Consider the following 19117-nt stretch of genomic DNA (forward strand, 5'->3'; position numbering starts at 1 on the left):
TTAAATTCTATCTGTCTTTAAACATAAAAATATCTTTAAATATTTTCCGTCAAATATTTTTATAGTTAAATATTTTTTTCCAATAAATTTCTATCATCTCTTATTAGTTTCAATAATATTAAATTAATTAAACTAGAAATTTTCTTATTAAAGAAGTTTTGTCATTAAGTTGCGCTTCGAAATCGAATAGTAATCGGCGCATTGTTCGAGACCGTAAAGGCGAAAAAATTATTATTATTAGAGGTAAGATCTCAAATATTTGTTCTGCGAGACATCTTTGTTTCTCCATTTCAAAGTGCGTGTACAATATTCCGGCTTTCGAATGAAAGAGACGCGAAAGGGTGCAACAGAAATAATAGATCGATCTTTCCTTCTGTCCTTTCGGGCATTCACATATATAAGTAGATTATATTATTTATAAAAATACATTTTGCTGTCCCGCAGCAGCGAAAGAAAAGGGAAAGAATTTGTGTAGACTATAGAACGAATCGTGAGGAATGAGGGGGGTGACTACCGCACAAATTGCGCAGGTTTGCGGGTGGGGGCTCGTGAAGACCCGCCATATGCGAATTCCAGTGACACACGTATGCATGCAGCAATCGTAAACAAATCTCCGCGCCGAGTGCTCGCGGACTCCACGACATGATCTCGTTGATGAAGACCGAAAAATCTGCGAAGGACAAGGCGGAAGTCATCGAGGTGACAGACGGTCAGGACGATCCATACGATGTAGAGAAATGTGCTCATTGGATTCGAACGAATGCCTTAAAACAGGTTTAAAGGATACACACGTTTTTAAAAATGCCTCGTGTAGATACTAATAATGTATAATAGTGTAGGATAGTTGCAGAGATCTTTCTAAAAGATTTAGCATCGTTTTTTTCACGAATTAAAGATAAAGTTGAGGTTATGTGTCAAATTGTTAAAAACAATCTCTTTTCTAGAGAGGTGTCATTATATATTTGTTACGAGAATGTTGGATGGAGAAAAAGCCATAACAATAATAATAATAATAATGTTAATCACATTGCTGAAGATATTTATTGATGGTAGATAAGATTAGGTTATAAGTTAAGTTAATTGCAAGCGTTTGCAAGTCTATGGGTCTGTTTTTTATTCTTCATTAGACTGCGCTAGAATTTTTTCTCGCTTTAGCCAAATACTTATCATACATATATCTATAAGTTTCAAAAATTTATACTTCAGCTATAAAAAAAACAGATCTTAAATTATCTAATACATAAGTAGAGATATGTACTTGATGTGAACAGTTGTGTAGCATATTATCTCATGGCTAGATAATTTTTGTAATATGTAATTATATGTATAACTTATTAGAATTCTATATAACTATATGTATAATTCCGTTATTAACTTAATATCTCTTTAAGGCTGTAATGCTCTCTCGTGTATTATAGGTATGTCTACAGTTTCCAGACAACTTATTACCAAACTCGGTAGAAGTTGCGCTACGCTTAGAAAAGGAAATAGGGCAGAAAGTGTATATTTTAGGGGACACGACATGTGGTAGCTGTTGCGTCGACGAGATAACGGCGCAACACATTGACGCGGATGGCATAATACACTTCGGACACGCTTGCCTTAATCCCACTGCTCGTTTACCGATTTTTCACGTTTTGCTGAGAAACCAATTGGACACGACGGAATTCGCTGATGAGTTTAAGCGAATCTTTTCCGATTGCACAAAGAAGATTATATTTTTCTATGACGTGGCATATGCACATAAAATTGGTAAATGTTTAAAATATTGCTAGAAATAGAGAAAACTGGCGATGGCGATGAAGGTAGAAACATAATGCAAATTGTATGATTACAGAATATATATATAATATATTGAAACCTATATATAAACACTTAATTTTGTCTAAATTAAATTGTACATCAAACGTGGAATATACTGATATAAAAACAAGCCCGGCCTCAGTTGTCTTAGGTAGAAATTATACTTTAGAAAATGGATATAAAATACAGGATTATGAAGGGTTCTTTTTGGGAGAGAAAGAAAAAACTCTCGCGCTATTAGCGATGAGTATACCTGTGAAGAGATGGTATTGTTTTGCAAATCGTAAAATTATTGAGTTTGAAGCGTTGAATACACCTTGGTTGAAACGAAGAAGATTCTTAATAGAAAAGTTGAGAGATGCCAAAGTTGTCGGAATTGTAGTGGCCACATTGGGTATTCAAGAATATTTAACAGCTATAAACACAGTAAAAAGAATACTCAAACAAAAAAATAAAAAGTCTTATCTTCTTAGTGTAGGAAAGATAAATCCTGCCAAGCTTGCAAATTTCGCGGAGGTACGTTAGCTATGTGTAATATAATGAAACATATTGAATTTAATTTCATCAACTATGCAATTAGATCAATTTGACTTTTATTTCAGGTTGATGCTTTTGTCGTGATAGCTTGTCCAGAGAATGAAGTATTCGACTCGAGAGACTTTTTTAAGCCTATACTTACGGTATACGAAGTTGAATTAGCATTTAACAGCGCGAGAGAGTTTTCTCCACAATATTTTATGGACTTTCGGCAGATATTACCTGGTGGTTCTCATTACATTGACTTTAAGCCATCAATGGATTCGGATGTCTCTCTCATTACTAGTAATATTAGAAATTGCGAGGATAACACATGTACAGATCAAATGAATGCTTTGACAGTCCGTTCATCAGGTATATTAAATTTATTAAATTTATTAAATTAAAAGAAATTTTAAGAAATTAATAAAATATAATAGTAAAAACTGCAATCTTGAAATCGCATTTTTAATAAGAAATATTTTTTTACATTTTATGATTACTTTTACTAAAGAATTATTTTTCTAAGCGTTAAATTTTTTTATATGTATTTTCTGTGCAAGCAATTTAATAATTTAAAGTGATTTTATGTAGACTGCAACAATTATTATATAGCAATTCTTTTGTTAGGTACTGTTGCTATTGGTAAGGCTGGAGCTCAATATTTACAAGAAAGATCTTGGAAGGGTGTCGAACAAAGATTAGGTGAAGATCCTGTACAACCAGCAGAAACTGGTCGCATTGGATTAGCGTGGGAATATACGAATGAAAATTTAAAATCATGACGCATGACTGATAATCATAACGCACAAGTGGAATAAATATACTTCTACATGTAGAGCATCCATTCTTTTTTCCTGAAATTTTTCGTCTCGCGGAATTTAAATTTGCAAAATTTAGCGAAGTATCAAGTATAATCAGGTATAAAATGACATCAATTAAACTATCAAAAAATGACAAGTCTAAGAATTTCTAGAATTTTAAGTCCTAACTATGAAAATTTAAATTTTCAAAAAATCGGTAAAGAATGAAGAGGATATTGGGTAAGAATTGATGCACAGAAAAAATGCGAGAAAACAGCGATTTCAAAAACTTTTGGAATTTTCAGTCCGCGCGTTTGAACCGTAAAAATGTTTTAAAACTCACCCATTCAAGTATCTGGAGAATATAATCAATGGTTTAGTAATTAATAGAATAAGTAGGGTGGGGCAATAAAAACTCCAAATATTTCAATTTTGTAACCACAACTTTGTTTCTGACATCATTCCTTTTATTTTACATTTTACCAATAAAATATAATGATATTTAAAAAATCAAGCTAGAGATAAAAACGTAGCTACTCTTACTTCAGTGAATATTCCAGGATACAAATAGGGCATAAGTAAGAATACAAAAAAAGGCATAATATATATATTCCGTCAACAAAAGATTATTAATAATTTCAAAAATTATTTTATCTAATACACACGGAATTTTGTATAAACATCATTATAAATAATCTAGGGAATTTTTTTGTATTTGTAAAGACTGACGGCTGAGTCAGCTGTGATCTTGAACATTCTAATTCACTAGTCACACGTCAGAATTCTCGCAACTTTACCGAGTTCTAAAAACGTTGACATAAAAGAGAAAAAGAGAGAAAGCTGCAAAGCCGTCTTCTGCTACCTGCAAGATAATGGTACACCGTTGAGAAATGACATTTAATCGTATGGCGAGGACACAACTAACCTAAATACAAGCGGGATCGTCACCGAGAACAAGACCACGTCCACGGTGACGAACGCTCCAGTCATTCTGAATGTCACAACAAACGTGAACGTATCACCTGAAGTATCTAGCACAGCGCGACCTGCAAACAATACAAGCTACATTGTCAGTCACAATGCTAGTTCAACCACTACGAAACAGCCACCATCACCATCAGCAAGCACGGCGCAGCCTGACAGTGTTGCGAGCGACCAGACGACCGAGAGAAATAGTGCGACATCGCCAAGTCCCACCAATGACAGGAACACAACAGACATCTCTGTGTCGTCACAGAGTCCAGATGCTGTCAATTCAACCAATGCCACTACGACCACCGTCGCTCCAGCAGAGCCGGTCCTGCCTGACAAGGGCTCTGCTGAAGAGGAGCACAACAGTTCCATGTCCATATTCTTTGTACTATGCGTCCTAGCGCTAGGCATATTGTTAATACATCTGATGCTGCAGACCAATTTCCAGTATCTTCCCGAGTCGGTGGTGATCGTTTTCCTAGGTGCTGCAATTGGCATGATCATAAACCTCATGTCGCATCAAAATATTGCAAACTGGAGGAAGGAGGAAGCCTTCTCACCGACCGCATTTTTCCTAGTCCTACTTCCACCCATCATCTTTGAATCAGGCTATAATCTGCATAAGGGAAACTTCTTCCAGAATATCGGCAGTATCATGGTATTTGCCATCTTCGGAACAGCCATCTCCGCATTCGTCATTGGCGCTGGGATATATCTTTTAGGTCTAGCAAAAGTGGCGTACAAGCTTAGCTTTGTCGAGAGCTTCGCCTTCGGGTCGCTAATATCAGCGGTAGATCCAGTCGCCACAGTTGCGATCTTTCACGCTCTGGATGTTGATCCAGTCTTAAACATGTTAGTCTTTGGAGAATCGATTCTGAACGACGCTATTTCTATCGTATTGACCACCTCCGTCCTAGAGTCTAACAACGCAGCGACGACCAGCGAGGCTATCATACTTGGTCTGAATCGATTTTGTCTCATGTTCTTTGCATCTGCGGGTATTGGCGTGGTATTCGCTTTAATAAGCGCACTGTTGTTGAAGCATGTAGACCTCAGGAAGAATCCATCTTTGGAGTTTGGCATAATGTTGGTGTTTACATATGCTCCATATGTTTTAGCAGAAGGCATACAACTGTCAGGTAAATATTTGTAATGATTATAAAGAGAATTCCTTTATTGTATGATTGCTTTATTGTTTATTTACTGTATACTAATCCATTGTTGCAGGAATTATGGCGATTCTATTCAACGGAATAGTCATGTCGCACTACACACATTTCAATTTGTCAACTGTAACGCAAATTACAATGCAGCAGACAATGCGAACTTTAGCATTCATTGCCGAGACCTGCGTTTTTGCATACTTGGGATTAGCATTGTTCAGCTTTAGACATAGGGTATCATATAATAAGAATATGATGTAATATATCGAATAGTCCTTAAATGCTTTTAATTAAATTTTCTTTTTTTTTAATAGTTTGAGCCAGCATTAGTCGTTTGGTCTGTGATCTTGTGCCTGATCGGCAGAGCTGCCAATATCTTTCCATTGGCCTTACTCGTTAATCGTTTCCGCGAGCATCAAATCACGAGGAAGATGATGTTCATCATGTGGTTTAGCGGCCTGCGCGGTGCTATTTCCTATGCATTATCGCTCCATTTAGATTTCAGCGATGAAACACGCCACGTTATTATAACAACGACGCTTATCATCATATTGTTCACGACTTTAATATTTGGTGGATCCACTATGCCTCTGTTGAAATTCTTAAGGGCTGAAAAGAAGCAGAAAAGTAACAGCAGGCGGAAGAAAAAGGATAAGGAAGTTACATTGAGCAAAACGAGAGAATGGGTAATTTAAAAAGTCTTACGGTACAAATAATTAATATACAAAATCTTTATGTAGATAATACATGATGTTATTTTTCTATCTAGGGACAAGCCATTGATTCCGAGCACTTGTCGGAACTCACGGAGGAGGAAATGGAAGTATCCTTCTTGCAATCGCGAATTCGCGGTTTTGCAAGATGGGATCTCAAATTTTTCATTCCGTTCTTCACGAGACGATTCACGCAGCAGGAGTTGAAGGACTGTAAATCACAGATGACAGATTTGACGAATCAATGGTACCAAGCAATCAGAATCAGTCCAATTGAATCGGATGACGAAGCGACTACGGCATCAACCGCACAATTGAATTTGAATATCACTGGAACAACTAAGGAACAACCGCGCGGGAAAGAGAAGAACGGACGTCCTAGACACGGGTCTATATTAAGTATTTAATTTATTTTGCGTGTGTGTGGTGTGTCCTTAAGTGTGCTAAACTGTGTGCTTTTAAATTATATTGCCTGTAAATGGGTGTATATATAAATATTTATTAATACTATTAAATCTATGATAACAGTATATAGTAAATATTTTCACAAGAATGAGAATTTGTTTTCATCAAAGCTGAATTATTCTATTCTAATGAAACTGAGAGTGAGCTTTTAAGATTTTTTGTATTTAAAGTTAGTACAGAATTTCTCTTTGACTTTAAATTCGCTTATTGCTTAATATTATTACATACGTTTTATTAATGCACTTCATTTGAATGGAGTATGGAAAGTTATTTCATATAATTCGATAATTATTTCTATAGTTTGTAAACAACTATATGGAAAGAGAAAAGTAGTGGAACATTATCAGTTTGCACAGCCAATTCTATACAGCTACAATGAGTGAAATTTTTTTAAGATGTTAATAATTGTCCCTTGTATATCATATTTTTGTAATTTATTTGTTTTCGCCTAATATTTACACGTATCTGTATAATTATAAACATTGTTATATTATTGCTTATACAGTGAACAACAGTGTATTGTCCAATATGCTTGCCTTATTCAAAAGCAGCTTGGCAACGGTGATGGGCAGTAAATTGATTTCAGCAAAATCGTAAAATATTAACAAAAGTACTATTAATTTGCAGAGCTGAGGAGGATTGGTCTGATTAAAGTCCAACTTATTCCTACAAATATATATTCTCCTGTGGATTTTATATATATATATATATATATATTTATCTCTTATTCCATGTGTAATTCTTTAATCGAATAATACTTGTTGAATTAATGAATATTGTTTAGGCTATTTAGAGACTATGTGATCTGATACTTTCGTTAATATTAGAGATATGTACAAATAACAGATTTCTATTTATGTTAATCTTGTGCATATTTGTAATTTTTCTAAAATATTGTATATGAAAGTGAAATTATAATAATCAGGAAACAACGAAGTCTGTCATGTAATATGTATGGCGATAGTAATATTTTATATATTTTATTTATTTAATATTATTTACTCACAATCATACAATTATATAATTATATATTAATAAAGCTTATTAGTTATTTCACTGATAAGCTATTCAAAAAAAACTTGATAAAATTAACGGTAAATTGATTGAAACGATAAATTGATTTACAACAGAATATTATTATCTCTTTCATAAAATTTTAATCTTGTAAAAAAAGTACGTTATCTATATACTACACATTTAAGCCCAGTTGTTCCACCTTTTGGTAAATTTTACCTATTGGGTAAGTAGCAAGATTACCCAATCACATGCGCGAATTGCCAAATTTACCTAACAGGTAAAATTTACCAAAAGGTGGAACCGGTCCTTACGCCAGTATTTATGATATAAAATTATACATCTGACCTCGCCAAAGTATTGTAGCATTGAAAGTATTTAATTTGAACGAACAGAGAAAGTGTGAGAAATTAAAATTAAAAGGATCTGTTCCCTAATTATTAAAATTACCTGCGACGATATTATTGTAAAAAGGAAATACGTATATCATGTGAATAGTTACCAGCACGTGTTTCGTATCATATCATTCGTGGGAGGAATGCGTTATCTTCTTCCTTCAGGCCGAGCGTTAACCCAGCTGAATTTCGTAGTTAGAAACTAGCTGGCGGAAAATATGCGAATATATCCTACGTTCTACTGTTAAGAATAATCAAGTGAAATATAACCGATTATTACATTTGGCAGGCAAATTTGTAAGTTCATTCTGTAACCAATGATATACAAGCGGGAAGGTATATTCACAGAGTTGCGGAACACGAATTTGGTTTAAGTATTCTCATTCTCTTCGTCCAATATTCGAAAGAAGCATATATACATTAAGAAAAACGTGAACATATTGTACATTACACTTTGTACGATCGTAGTCACATCGAGGGACAATAAAGGTGATATAATTTGTGATATACATATATAATAATAAACTCACATAAAGCAAGACTTCAAGCTGTTGTTTTTCTACCTTAAATGACGGATAACAAGTGAAAAAAAGAGAATCAATTTATTTTGTTGCGAATTTATTTTCCATGTTATATATCGTTCTCTCTCAGGTGAGGGTAGGGGAGGGTACATGGTTGTTTGTTATTTTTTTATTCTTTACGGCAGGGCACATAACGGAGGCAGCGTCTAAACATCAAATCCATTTATTCGTTCGATTCGTTATGGCTATTTTATTATGCTCTAGAGTTCTTAACGCTTCGCACGGTCGTTACATCGAATGACTGGAGCACGAGACGTTAGTGTACAATAGATTTGCGATGATTATATTAGGTATTTCTTTCTCTGTTTTCCTTTCTCTTGAGCCTTTCCATAAGCGTCATGATCTACTAAAGATATCCGAAGGGAAGAGTGCGCTTTGATTGTATGATACGCTCGGATGAACGATAATTTAACGTTCTTATTAATTTAACTTCGAATATTCATCAGTGTAGAAGGAAAAGTTTCAGTTGGAAATAATCAAGAAAAATTTATAGGAATTTGCTGTGCAAAATGCGATAGATTATGCGACTAGGAAAGGAACGGTTCCACGAGTCCAACAAGTCGAAAGCGAGTACGAATCTTCCCTCACTTCATCACAAACGTATAGTCTTGTAACTAAATGCCAAACGGAACGCGCTTAAACATTGCGAAATTTCGAAATTAATTCGTTTATTATTTGCAGAAAAATCCAATGACGACGCGTATCCCGAGTGACGTCTTCCGTTCCTCCGCATCTCACAGATATGTGACGCGATCAGGCGGATTAATGAGCCAATCAAGCGTTCTCTCCGGTCCTCTCGCGAGAGGATTCGATCACCCAGCCGGTACAAAGGACATATTTTTATCGAGCTAATCTGGGATATTGTCTAGAAGAGGAGCACGACAACAACATCGCCGTTTCTGCTTTCTCTGTCCCGTTGCTCCAGTCGTTTTTCTCGCGACGCATCGTCCGCGTTCAATTCGCTGTAACTTGCCTGTCCCGTTTTTGTCGGCTCGATGAACTTCTAAAGATGATCGTCACGTATCGCGGACGCCTACACGCGCCTCTATCGATAGTTTTACACCCTTATTAAAACGTCCGTCGCGCGGCGGGACCTCGTGGACCTGCCGGCGATCACAAATTGGCTAAGCATGCAGAGTTTAAATGGCTCTCTATAACGCTACGAGACCAGTATGACTATGTACCAATCAGTGAGATGATAATAATAATATTATCGTACGCCACACAATTTCGCGTCTCCCTTTATCGTCCTCGCTCGCGCGCGCGATCCATTAATCCAATACCTCCTCAGATTCTATCTGGTTCTGGTATATAATCGCTGTACATTTTAATGTCGTGACTCGTTCGGAAAGGTCTCTGCCAAACCCCTCCGCGGTTTAATCGCCAAATGGCCGATCGCCTAAATATGCGAACGCTCTTCTAAAAATGTGCAAAACCCCGCATCGGGTTTACCCGCAATATTTACAGTATCTCGCGCGCATTGCGACTTACATGTAATAAAACTTGGTGTTTAATAGCAAAGCATTCTCCTATCAAAAAAAATGTCCCATTGCTCGCGTTCTCCCCAACAATTCCAATATCTTAAGATTACAAAGAGGAGATCGCGCGATAAAATCCCTTCGACAATGCGCACGCAACTTATCGTCGACGTAATTTTCACTCCTCGATCAAGGCCACATTCCTCACATTCGCACTTTAATGTCGTGGTATCGACACACTTCGTCGTCCTTTGAAGACTGAATAGAAGCGGATTCCCGCAACGATTTACATTTCAGTAATGATTATAATTAAGGAACGACCGACGACTCGCACAATGCAGTTCCGTTATAGGTTTAACGTCGTACAAGTTATTGCGTATTATACGCAATTATCATATTTAGAACGACGAGGCAGTCGGTATCATATTTCGCGGCTCGGCCTGCACGAGAAAAGGAATGTCGAAAGTTTATCTGAGAAGCGCACGTGCGTGAGATTACAACCGTAATCTGTCGTGCGGGAATTTATTATTTCTAAGCCGCGATATGATACCGGTTGCTCCGATCCCAAAGTACGTTATAATTTAAATATTGGTGTATCGTATCAGACCGACCCTCGAGATTTTCTCGAGCGCGATTAATATACCCGATTGAACATATCTGTTTCGCTCGGAGAGAGAACAACGTTTAGAATCTACCGATTGGAACATGAGTCCCTGGTGTGTGAATTTCAATATATTGGGTCCCTGTATTTAAACACCACTTCCTCCCCTTTCATCCGACTGATCCCTCCATAATCATTCCACATCCGCGAATCTCTTACATTTATACATATTATGCGCGAAAGACTCTCTATCGCAAAGGGGGAGGGGGGGGAAGAAAAGAAATGGAGCGCTCCGCGACTACTTCCTTGCCTCTCATTTCCTCTCCCTTTCTTTGCTATCTACTTCGCACAAATAAAATTATTCCGCTCGTGAGTCGGAAAAGAAGGTCAATGGGGATATCTCGTACATCAAGGGCTATACACAGTTCGCTCTATATTATCATTTGTTAATTAATTCCTTCTAACTATATCCTAACGCCAAGCAGCGAGTCACACCTATATGTAAGTTATCGTTTCAATATATTCATGTGTTTATGTATTTATATATAGAGTATATATATATATATATAATAGAGATATTAATATATATATATATATGTATGATACATATAATATATTAATATGAGATATATTTATGGTGACAGTGCAAACGATCAGACGCGACGACTTGTGAAGTCGCAAACGTCGCTGGCAACACGGTACTTGAGCTTCGATTGATCTAATGATGATCGAGACGTGATTTCAGTGCCTATGCTGACTCGTCGTTTAATAAAATCATTAGGTCTAGTCAACGATCGATTATTGATAATTAAATCGACGGAAGCGCATTCCCTAGTTGCACGCTTCTACCTATCGCGATACCTATCTCTCCATCATTTCTTAACCGAAGATAAAAACCGATATATATATATGTGTGTGTGTGTATATGGATATAAATTTTATTGAATTCGATTTTATCATTCTAAAGACATGTAAAAATTACCTCGATTCTTGTTTGATATAATACCTCGATATAATTTTCGACTTTATTTTGAGAAATAATATTGAAATAATTAAACATTTCTTTTCTCTTATTTTCAGCATTTTAATTAAGATATCCGTGACAATTAAGTATAAATTTAATTACTTTGCTTATTTATAGAGGATTCTTCACGTATAATTCTCTAATAATTGGAAACTTAAATTCACTGAGATTGCATCGGTTTCGATCCTCGGTTACACAGAAAGATTCGGAATTTATAAATCTTTATACTTGTTTTTCAGAAGATTATACGTGAGTTCCAAAATTTTACAAGCGGCATCAGAAGCTGAAGAGTCAAGCGAGGCAGAGCAATAGCTCGATGTTGATTTGATTAAAAGCGTCTTCTCTATCATGAGTAACGAAGAAATACTACAGAAAAAATTAAATCGAATCGTGATCACTGCCTTTATAATAATGGATTTGACTGGCCGTATTTCACAAGAACAGTACCGAATATTAGCCGCTAAAATTTAGCTATATACTGTATAGATTACCATACTGCCATCATTGAAGACTATACGAGATTCACGAAAAAGCTCCTGCAGGAGAAATGCGAAGTATGAAATAACGTGTTATGAACTAAAATGCATCGGGTTTTGTATTGCCAAGATAAAATGGCATATAAACGCATTCTTCCTCTATCTGATATTAATTATAGCGCGGGTAGAAGAGGCACTTTCTCTTTTGGGTATCGTATTATCCATTTCTTATTTATATTATAAATTTCAGAAAACTGTGAATGTAAGTTTTTTCTTTTCTAATTTTTCAATTAACTTGATTCATTGCTAAATAAAATAGCATATAGGCAATGAAGATATAAATGAAAATCAGCAAACATATTTCATAAAAATGCTCAATTTTTAATAAATTAAAAACTGCGTCTTGTACATTATTTCATGTTGAAATGTTTAATTGTGATTAAATAAACATATTACTAATTAAACGAAAAGAAATGAAAAACACATATTGTTTTTAAAAAAATCATAAAATGCTGTATATTTTTAGAGTATTTTCCTCTTTTACCCGTGAAGAAATATAACAGTAAGGGACAAGACATTTGTACATCATGACGAAATGTATACTTCCACATACGCATCTCCATATAGTTCGATCGAGTCCTTTTGTGAAACTTCAGATTGACAGACGAAGCGAAACAGAATATTCTGCAGGAAGCATGAATTGAATTCGTGCATAGAGGAAAGTATATACGCGACATAAACGATCTAGTGGAACGCACTGCTTCGCTTTAGCGTTTGTTTACAAAATAGAAGACAATTATTATCGGCAGAGAGCTTTGTAGTCAGTCATAAAGTAAAGTCAGTGTTCATAAAGTAAAGGAGTTTACATGAAACTAACATCACTCTTGTTACCACTGCTCTCATCTTGTTTGCAAAGACCCTATTCGCAATATAGATACTCTTTCTTTTCGTAATTGTACATTATGTATACAGGCATTCGCATTAGCGACGTAAACAAATTTATAACAAACAGAAATGTTCATTATAATATCAGTATTGCGGGGCGCAATGGAATAAGACAAGATGCATATAATTACACATTTTCATAAGTAAATCGCATATTAAATATGCCGTTAAGAGATTCTTGTTGATATCATTTATATGTACATTTATGTTCTACAAAAGTATACATACATTTTTTATAACATTTACAAATATGGTTTTATCGCATGCTGCCAAATAAAATTCAGTTATCTTGACAACAGCGACAGAAAAAGAAAATATCCTGAGATTTTACATTCAAAACTTCAAACTAGATAAAAAATAAAATCCTAGAATACATGTGCAATATTGTCTTATCTCAATTAGCGCCCGCATAAATTATATATTCCAAGAATCCAGTGATCAACTCTTAATTATCTACAATATATAGCCCCTCTAATCCAATTTACATTTATTTCAATGCGATCCCTCGTTATGTGCATCTGTTGTGAGTATTTCTAACCGGCTCATATATATTGAGGTAGACGTAAAATATTAATTAAGTAGCCATTTCTGTCCTGTTGCGACTTCACGAGTTTATTGGCAAGAATTTACAGCGACCGGTGTGTGCGATATATAAAAGTACACACGGATAACTGAGTCAAGGCAATGAGTCCTAATTTTAAACCAAACACGATACCGAGTCCGCCAATATTTTCACAGCGCATTACGAGTAGATCCCACGACTCTTGAAATATATTCATAGATAAATTAAACGAGTACGAAGAATGCGACACGAATATGTGTAAAATAATGTATATATAAAGTACTATGAAAAATTTCTTTTTAATTTAAGTTCTTTCATCACTAATTAAAAATACGATTTAACAAGGGTACAACTACAAATGGTCAGCCGATGTGTTGAGAGTGTTACGTTAGGAAGCACGCGCGCGGTCGTTTTTTTTTACGTGGAAATCAGCGGAATGTTGCAAGATCTTCTTTAACAATTTCCGGATTTTGCGACACTTCGCTCGCTGCATTCGAGAGGCGACTTTCCTTGAGGCGACTTCCGCAATATTGTCAAATCACCATTTGTAAAGGGTATATAACAATCTTTTCGAAACATTTTCAGTTTCGTAACATTACCCACGCGGAGACACGCTTGTAGCGTACGTATGATTAATATAACAATGTATGTTACAATTTATTTCTGTAATTCATATTATATCAAACAGTTTTCTAGTGTGTGTATGTGTACGCGCTCTTGAAACGATGCACTTTGCTCTTCATATGCAAATTGGGTCGCTGAATTATGATTTTCAGTACGGAAATAACACCTGACGTTTACAAGTGTTTTCGGCTTCCTATCACACTCTCGATTTACGATTGTGACTGGGCGGTAGGACCGGGGTGAAAGTTGTGGGGATATTACAGATAAAACAATAAAAAACGCGATCACTTTTTGATTTGCAGCCACGGATGCTTCAGGCACTCAGCTGCGGTAGCTCGCATGCTCGGATTGAACTCGAGCATCGGTATTAGGAACTCTGCGAACTCGCGTGCTTCGCTCGGCGTCCACTCGTATTTCTCTGTTAATACTTCGTATAGACCCCATGGTTTCAATCCGGTAATATGCTTTAATTCACCCTTCCTGTTGAAGTATATCCTCGAGTTCTTCCCTGAGAGAGCGATACGTCTCGGTATTTCTCCCAGCAACTCAATAATATGGGCCAAATGATCTTCATCTCTGAAATGTTAATAAAAATAGATTCAATACTTCAACTTTTACAAGCTTTATATAATTGCAATTGAATCTTATAATCATTACCTGCAGTAGTCTTTGCCATTGTGCGGTTCAAAAAGATAATCGCCAGTCGCTAATTCAAACGCCATGCAAGCGGTAGACCATATATCGGCAGAGGTGTCATATCCAGAACCTAATAGAACCTCGAGCGACCTATACTGACGAGTTTGAATATCGTCCGTGAATTTTTTATGAACCCAGCATGCGTTCCCGAGATCTGCTATCTTTACTTCTATTTCACAGTCCATTATAGCAGGATCCAGAGGAGACATGGATGCTCGTTTCAATTGCTTACTTTCCGGTGGATTTAATGATCTACGATCTATAACAAGCAAGATAATGGATGATATAGAAAATTGCATTAAGAAATAAAAAGACTGCTGTGTCATTGCTCGATAGTAGCAATTACTTTTACCTTCGCTACATTCGTCAGTATCATCAGGATCAGGTGATAATACACCTTCGCCACAACTTTTTTCCACATCGCACAAAGTGATGTTGTCCATCTTTTCACATTGTTCAGGCGATGGATTCTGTATCTTTTCACCGCCCGCTAAACCATCTACTCCATTCATGTGTAAGGAAGGTGCGGATGGCTCTGAGATATCTGGAGAACCTTTGCTCTCCGTATTGTCCTCTACGCTCTCTGTATTGAGATCTTGGTCTAGACTATTCGTTTCAATTTCCCCGTTTTCTCTCATGCTATTCGCAAGTTTAATTTGTTCCTCTAACTCCTCGATTTGCTCCATCTGCTTCTTTAAGAGTTCGTTCTGGCGCTTGGCTTTCTTTTTTAACTTCTTCTTCTTGTTCTTGGACATTTTGGAATTTGGTATCGGTTCTTGAAACTCCTTCGGCGCGGTAGAAATCAGAGACACCGGTAACTTCGCTCCCATAGAATGCAATTCTGTCGCTTCACAAGCTAATTTTCGTATGTAAGTCTCATCGACGCATACAAGAACATTCTCAGGTTTAATGTCTGTATGAATAATTTTACCTGAAAGATAATTCAACATATGCTATACAGCCGTAGACTTATCGAAATCACAATTATAACGATTTTCTTTTCATTTCGGATTTATGATACTGTTAAAATTATTGCGTAAAGCTAACTAAATATGTATGTAAATTTCAATGCTATCAATGACTTAAACATTCATCTTACATTTATTATGAAGATAGTCGAGACCTTCGAGAACTTGTCTGATGACGCGTTTAACGTTATTTCTTGGAATTCCTCTGTAGTTTGACTTGATAATCAATTTAAGAAGATTATGTCCAAGCACTTCAAATACCATGCAAACATGCAGGCCGTTAATGCCGCTGATCTTGAAGTCATTGAGCAATTGGACGGTCTTATTGCGCTTAGGATCGGTGGGATCCGTATCGCGCACATCTTTTAATAATTTAATTTCATCCAATGCAGTCTCAGTGAAATGGGATGCAGATTTCACTATTTTAAGCGCCACAAAACGTTTATCCTGCAGCATAGTGTCAAAACGTCCCGTGTTTATGTAGGTGTGAAAGAAAATTGATTACTGTATCCAGGAAGCGTACCTGCAAGTCCCAGCAAAGCCATACAGTGGAGAAGTGACCCCAGCCGAGCTTACGAGTGACGTGATAGCGATTTAAAAAGAGATCTCCTATCTTCACAGGATGGTATCCGCCTTTACAGTAGTCACTGCTATCCTCCTGCTCTTCATCCTCGGTACTGAATGCATCATCGTCCTCTATCGTTTCATTGCTGGAACTATGACATGGTACCAATCTACGACAGATTCATCGATCATAAATGATAAGTTATTATAACTAACGCGTCACTTGTAACAATCGATTCTTCCTCGTGACACAAGAGCGAATAAAATCAAGTGAGAAAACGATTGATTTCAACAGCTAAGTGTAATCAGCTAAGTTTCACGTTGACTATCTCTATGATGATGCTTCCATACGTAGCAAACGCAATTATTACCGAATAATTCAGAAACATGGTTATCAAAGATTATAAATCAATATTTTCGACATGACTGTTGCCAAGATCCTGATTAGCACAAAAGTTACACGAATGATTATTTATATTTTTTAATCCTTTATCTTTATAATTACTAGAGATTATTGCCTACAAAATTATTAACTTATATTAAATATTACATTAATCATTGTTATCCACAATTTCGTTTCCCGGCAATTCCGATGTTTATATAATCACCCACTTATCGATATCTCCGTAACACAGGGATCCGAATGATGGAAAAGAGTCGAGCTCGAAACAGAACGCGACATTTAATTTCGGCCGGTGATTTCGACGGTTAACTGTCACCGTCGACACGCGCGTGTATCGTGACAGTAACGTGGGATATGTGTCAGTGTAACATCGTGTCGTCGCGACGCTTGGTGCACCGGAAAGCGATATAACGTAATGAGTCCGGATGAGTCTTCGTGCCGCCGGCTGTTCGCCAATCGGACATGTCGGGGTTACCTGGTCCCGTTGTCGCTGTTATAAGCGCGCTGCGGGGGTCCGTCCGAGGCATACTCGTAGGTGGTGGTAGTGGTAGTGGTAGGGAGCTCTGCGCGTCCTGTTCGCTCTGGGAATTGGCTTTGCCCTTGCGCTTGCTGGGCTTGTGCCGCTTCTTCTTTGCCTGAATCGCCAGTACCCGCCTGTTGACGTCGGTTTTGGCGCTCATCCCGCCGACCAACTGGACTCCCGCGCCAAACTCGATCACCGGTGCCCCGTTCGCCGCCGCCGTCGCCGCTTCCGCTTGCTCCGTCGTCGTTGTCGTTGTTCTCGTCACCGCCGCCGCCGCTACTGCTGCTGTCGTTGCCGCTATCTGCTATCCCTTTTCCAACGTTCTCTCTGTACGCACTGCACGCACGCAGAGGCACGCACGACCCACACTTCCGCCCGTTCCGAGCCGCTCCTTCGTGTTCTCCTTGCTACTCGTTACTGCTGCTGCTGTTGCTAGTGTTGCTGTTGGCTCGCCCTCGCGCACCGATATATCGCGGTTACACTCGCGCCGACCGCGATTCGATTCGATTCGGCTTAGCTCAGCTCAATCTGCTCAATTCGCCTCCGTTTATCGTCTCGTCTCTCTCTTCTCGCGATCCTCTCTCTTCGTCTCTCTACCCGTTCTGCAGCTTCACGCGCGCGGCCCGCTGCGTGCGGTTTGCGAAGAGGAGCCTCTCTCTCTTTTTTTTCTCTCTTTCTCTCTTTCTCTCCTTGTCTCCCGTTTCTGAAACTATTATCTACCTCATCTCTCGTAGCCGCTCACTCCGCTCGGCGAGTCGGCCGTTGTTTATTGAGTATGGCCGTCTTCGTTGATCTTTGCTTCTGGTACGACGCACGCACGCACGCACGCACGTATGCACGCACGCACGCACGCACGCACGTCCGTATGTCCGTCCGTTCTTAATATTCTTATGTACGCGCGTCACCGTGCCGCACGTCTACGTACCTACCGAGCAGGTGTCGCCGTGCCTCGTCCACTGGCAGGGCGTCGACGCCACGCACCGCACTCTACCGTCACCGTCGTCCGTCACATTCGCCACTGTCGTTGACGTTGTTGTGTTGTTGTCGGTCGGTTTACTAATACAACATATTACAGTCGCTCAGCTGCCTCGGCTACACAACGAGTGCGCGATCTCCCACCCTCGTCTCACCCAGTCTCACCTGCAACGATTCCCTTTGGTCGGTGCGGTGACGACTTTAACCGCCGATCCTCGGGTTCTACGTAATCTACGTCAGATCGTCAATCGGGCGTCCGCGATTACGACGCTTCTCTAGCTCCGCACCGTGGCGGTCCGTGGCAGCAGACGAGACGGCGCGCACCTGGGTGACCTGGAGCGTCTCGGCTGCAAACGCGGCGTTTCCTTCCTTTTCTACGTTTCATTCATTCGTCCCTTGTGTCCTCCCTACTTGTTCCACGCCGGAGAGGGTGGATTGAAGATACCGTCTTACCTAGGGGTTCCTATTTTTTTTTTTTTTTTTTGGAGAATCAGGACGCGATGACGTCTGCGTTGCACCGCGTCACGGCGATTGCGCGTCCCGCTGACTCGGACAACAGTGTTTGAGAAACAAATTATTGGATTAGTGGCGCTCACGGTTAATATCGAGCGCGCTGCAAAGTTTCGCAAATACATCCGAATATCTAATTAGCTATAAATTAAGTATAAATTGCGTTGCAGTTCGGGTAATTAGCGAGTTATGCGCGAGGAACGATCCATTTGTTGCGGGCCCGGCTGATCCTTTTTTTAAGAAGGGCTTGAAATAAAAAACGGACTACACTGTAAGAAAAATATACTAAATTAAATACTAACTTAATATTTACTTGCGATGAATAATTATTTATAAAATAACA

At 38.1% G+C, this 19117-nt stretch overlaps 3 protein-coding genes across 3 annotated transcripts; 2 read left to right on the top strand and 1 right to left on the bottom strand.

Moving 5' to 3' along the window:
* The first annotated feature begins 489 nt into the window (after positions 1-489).
* Positions 490-3223, top strand: Dph2 (Diphthamide biosynthesis 2). Its single transcript, XM_018456274.1, has 5 exons — positions 490-774; positions 1419-1752; positions 1838-2319; positions 2406-2694; positions 2950-3223. The coding sequence occupies exons 1-5, from the start codon at positions 643-645 to the stop codon at positions 3102-3104; spliced, it is 1392 nt and encodes a 463-aa protein (XP_018311776.1). The 5' UTR covers positions 490-642; the 3' UTR covers positions 3105-3223.
* An 803-nt stretch (positions 3224-4026) lies between these two features.
* Nhe1 (Na[+]/H[+] hydrogen exchanger 1) lies at positions 4027-7106 on the top strand (the record flags this gene model as incomplete). The annotated part of the gene is made up of 5 exons (XM_018456261.1): positions 4027-5233; positions 5322-5491; positions 5572-5943; positions 6027-6358; positions 7063-7106. Coding segments are annotated over 5 exons (2106 nt in total), but the record flags the coding sequence as incomplete, so codon positions are not given.
* A 6821-nt stretch (positions 7107-13927) lies between these two features.
* On the bottom strand, positions 13928-17466 carry SRPK (SR splicing factor protein kinase). Its single transcript, XM_018456277.1, is given in 7 exon segments — positions 13928-14711; positions 14793-15090; positions 15184-15762; positions 15931-16246; positions 16323-16533; positions 17242-17323; positions 17326-17466. Coding segments are annotated over 7 exon segments (1899 nt in total). The 5' UTR covers positions 17447-17466; the 3' UTR covers positions 13928-14419.
* Between the last annotated feature and the right edge of the window lie 1651 nt (positions 17467-19117).

The sequence above is a fragment of the Mycetomoellerius zeteki genome, unplaced genomic scaffold (assembly GCF_001594055.1).
Source record: "Mycetomoellerius zeteki isolate Tzet28-1 unplaced genomic scaffold, Tzet1.0 scaffold565, whole genome shotgun sequence".
In the NCBI taxonomy this organism is placed as follows: Eukaryota; Metazoa; Arthropoda; class Insecta; order Hymenoptera; family Formicidae; genus Mycetomoellerius; species Mycetomoellerius zeteki.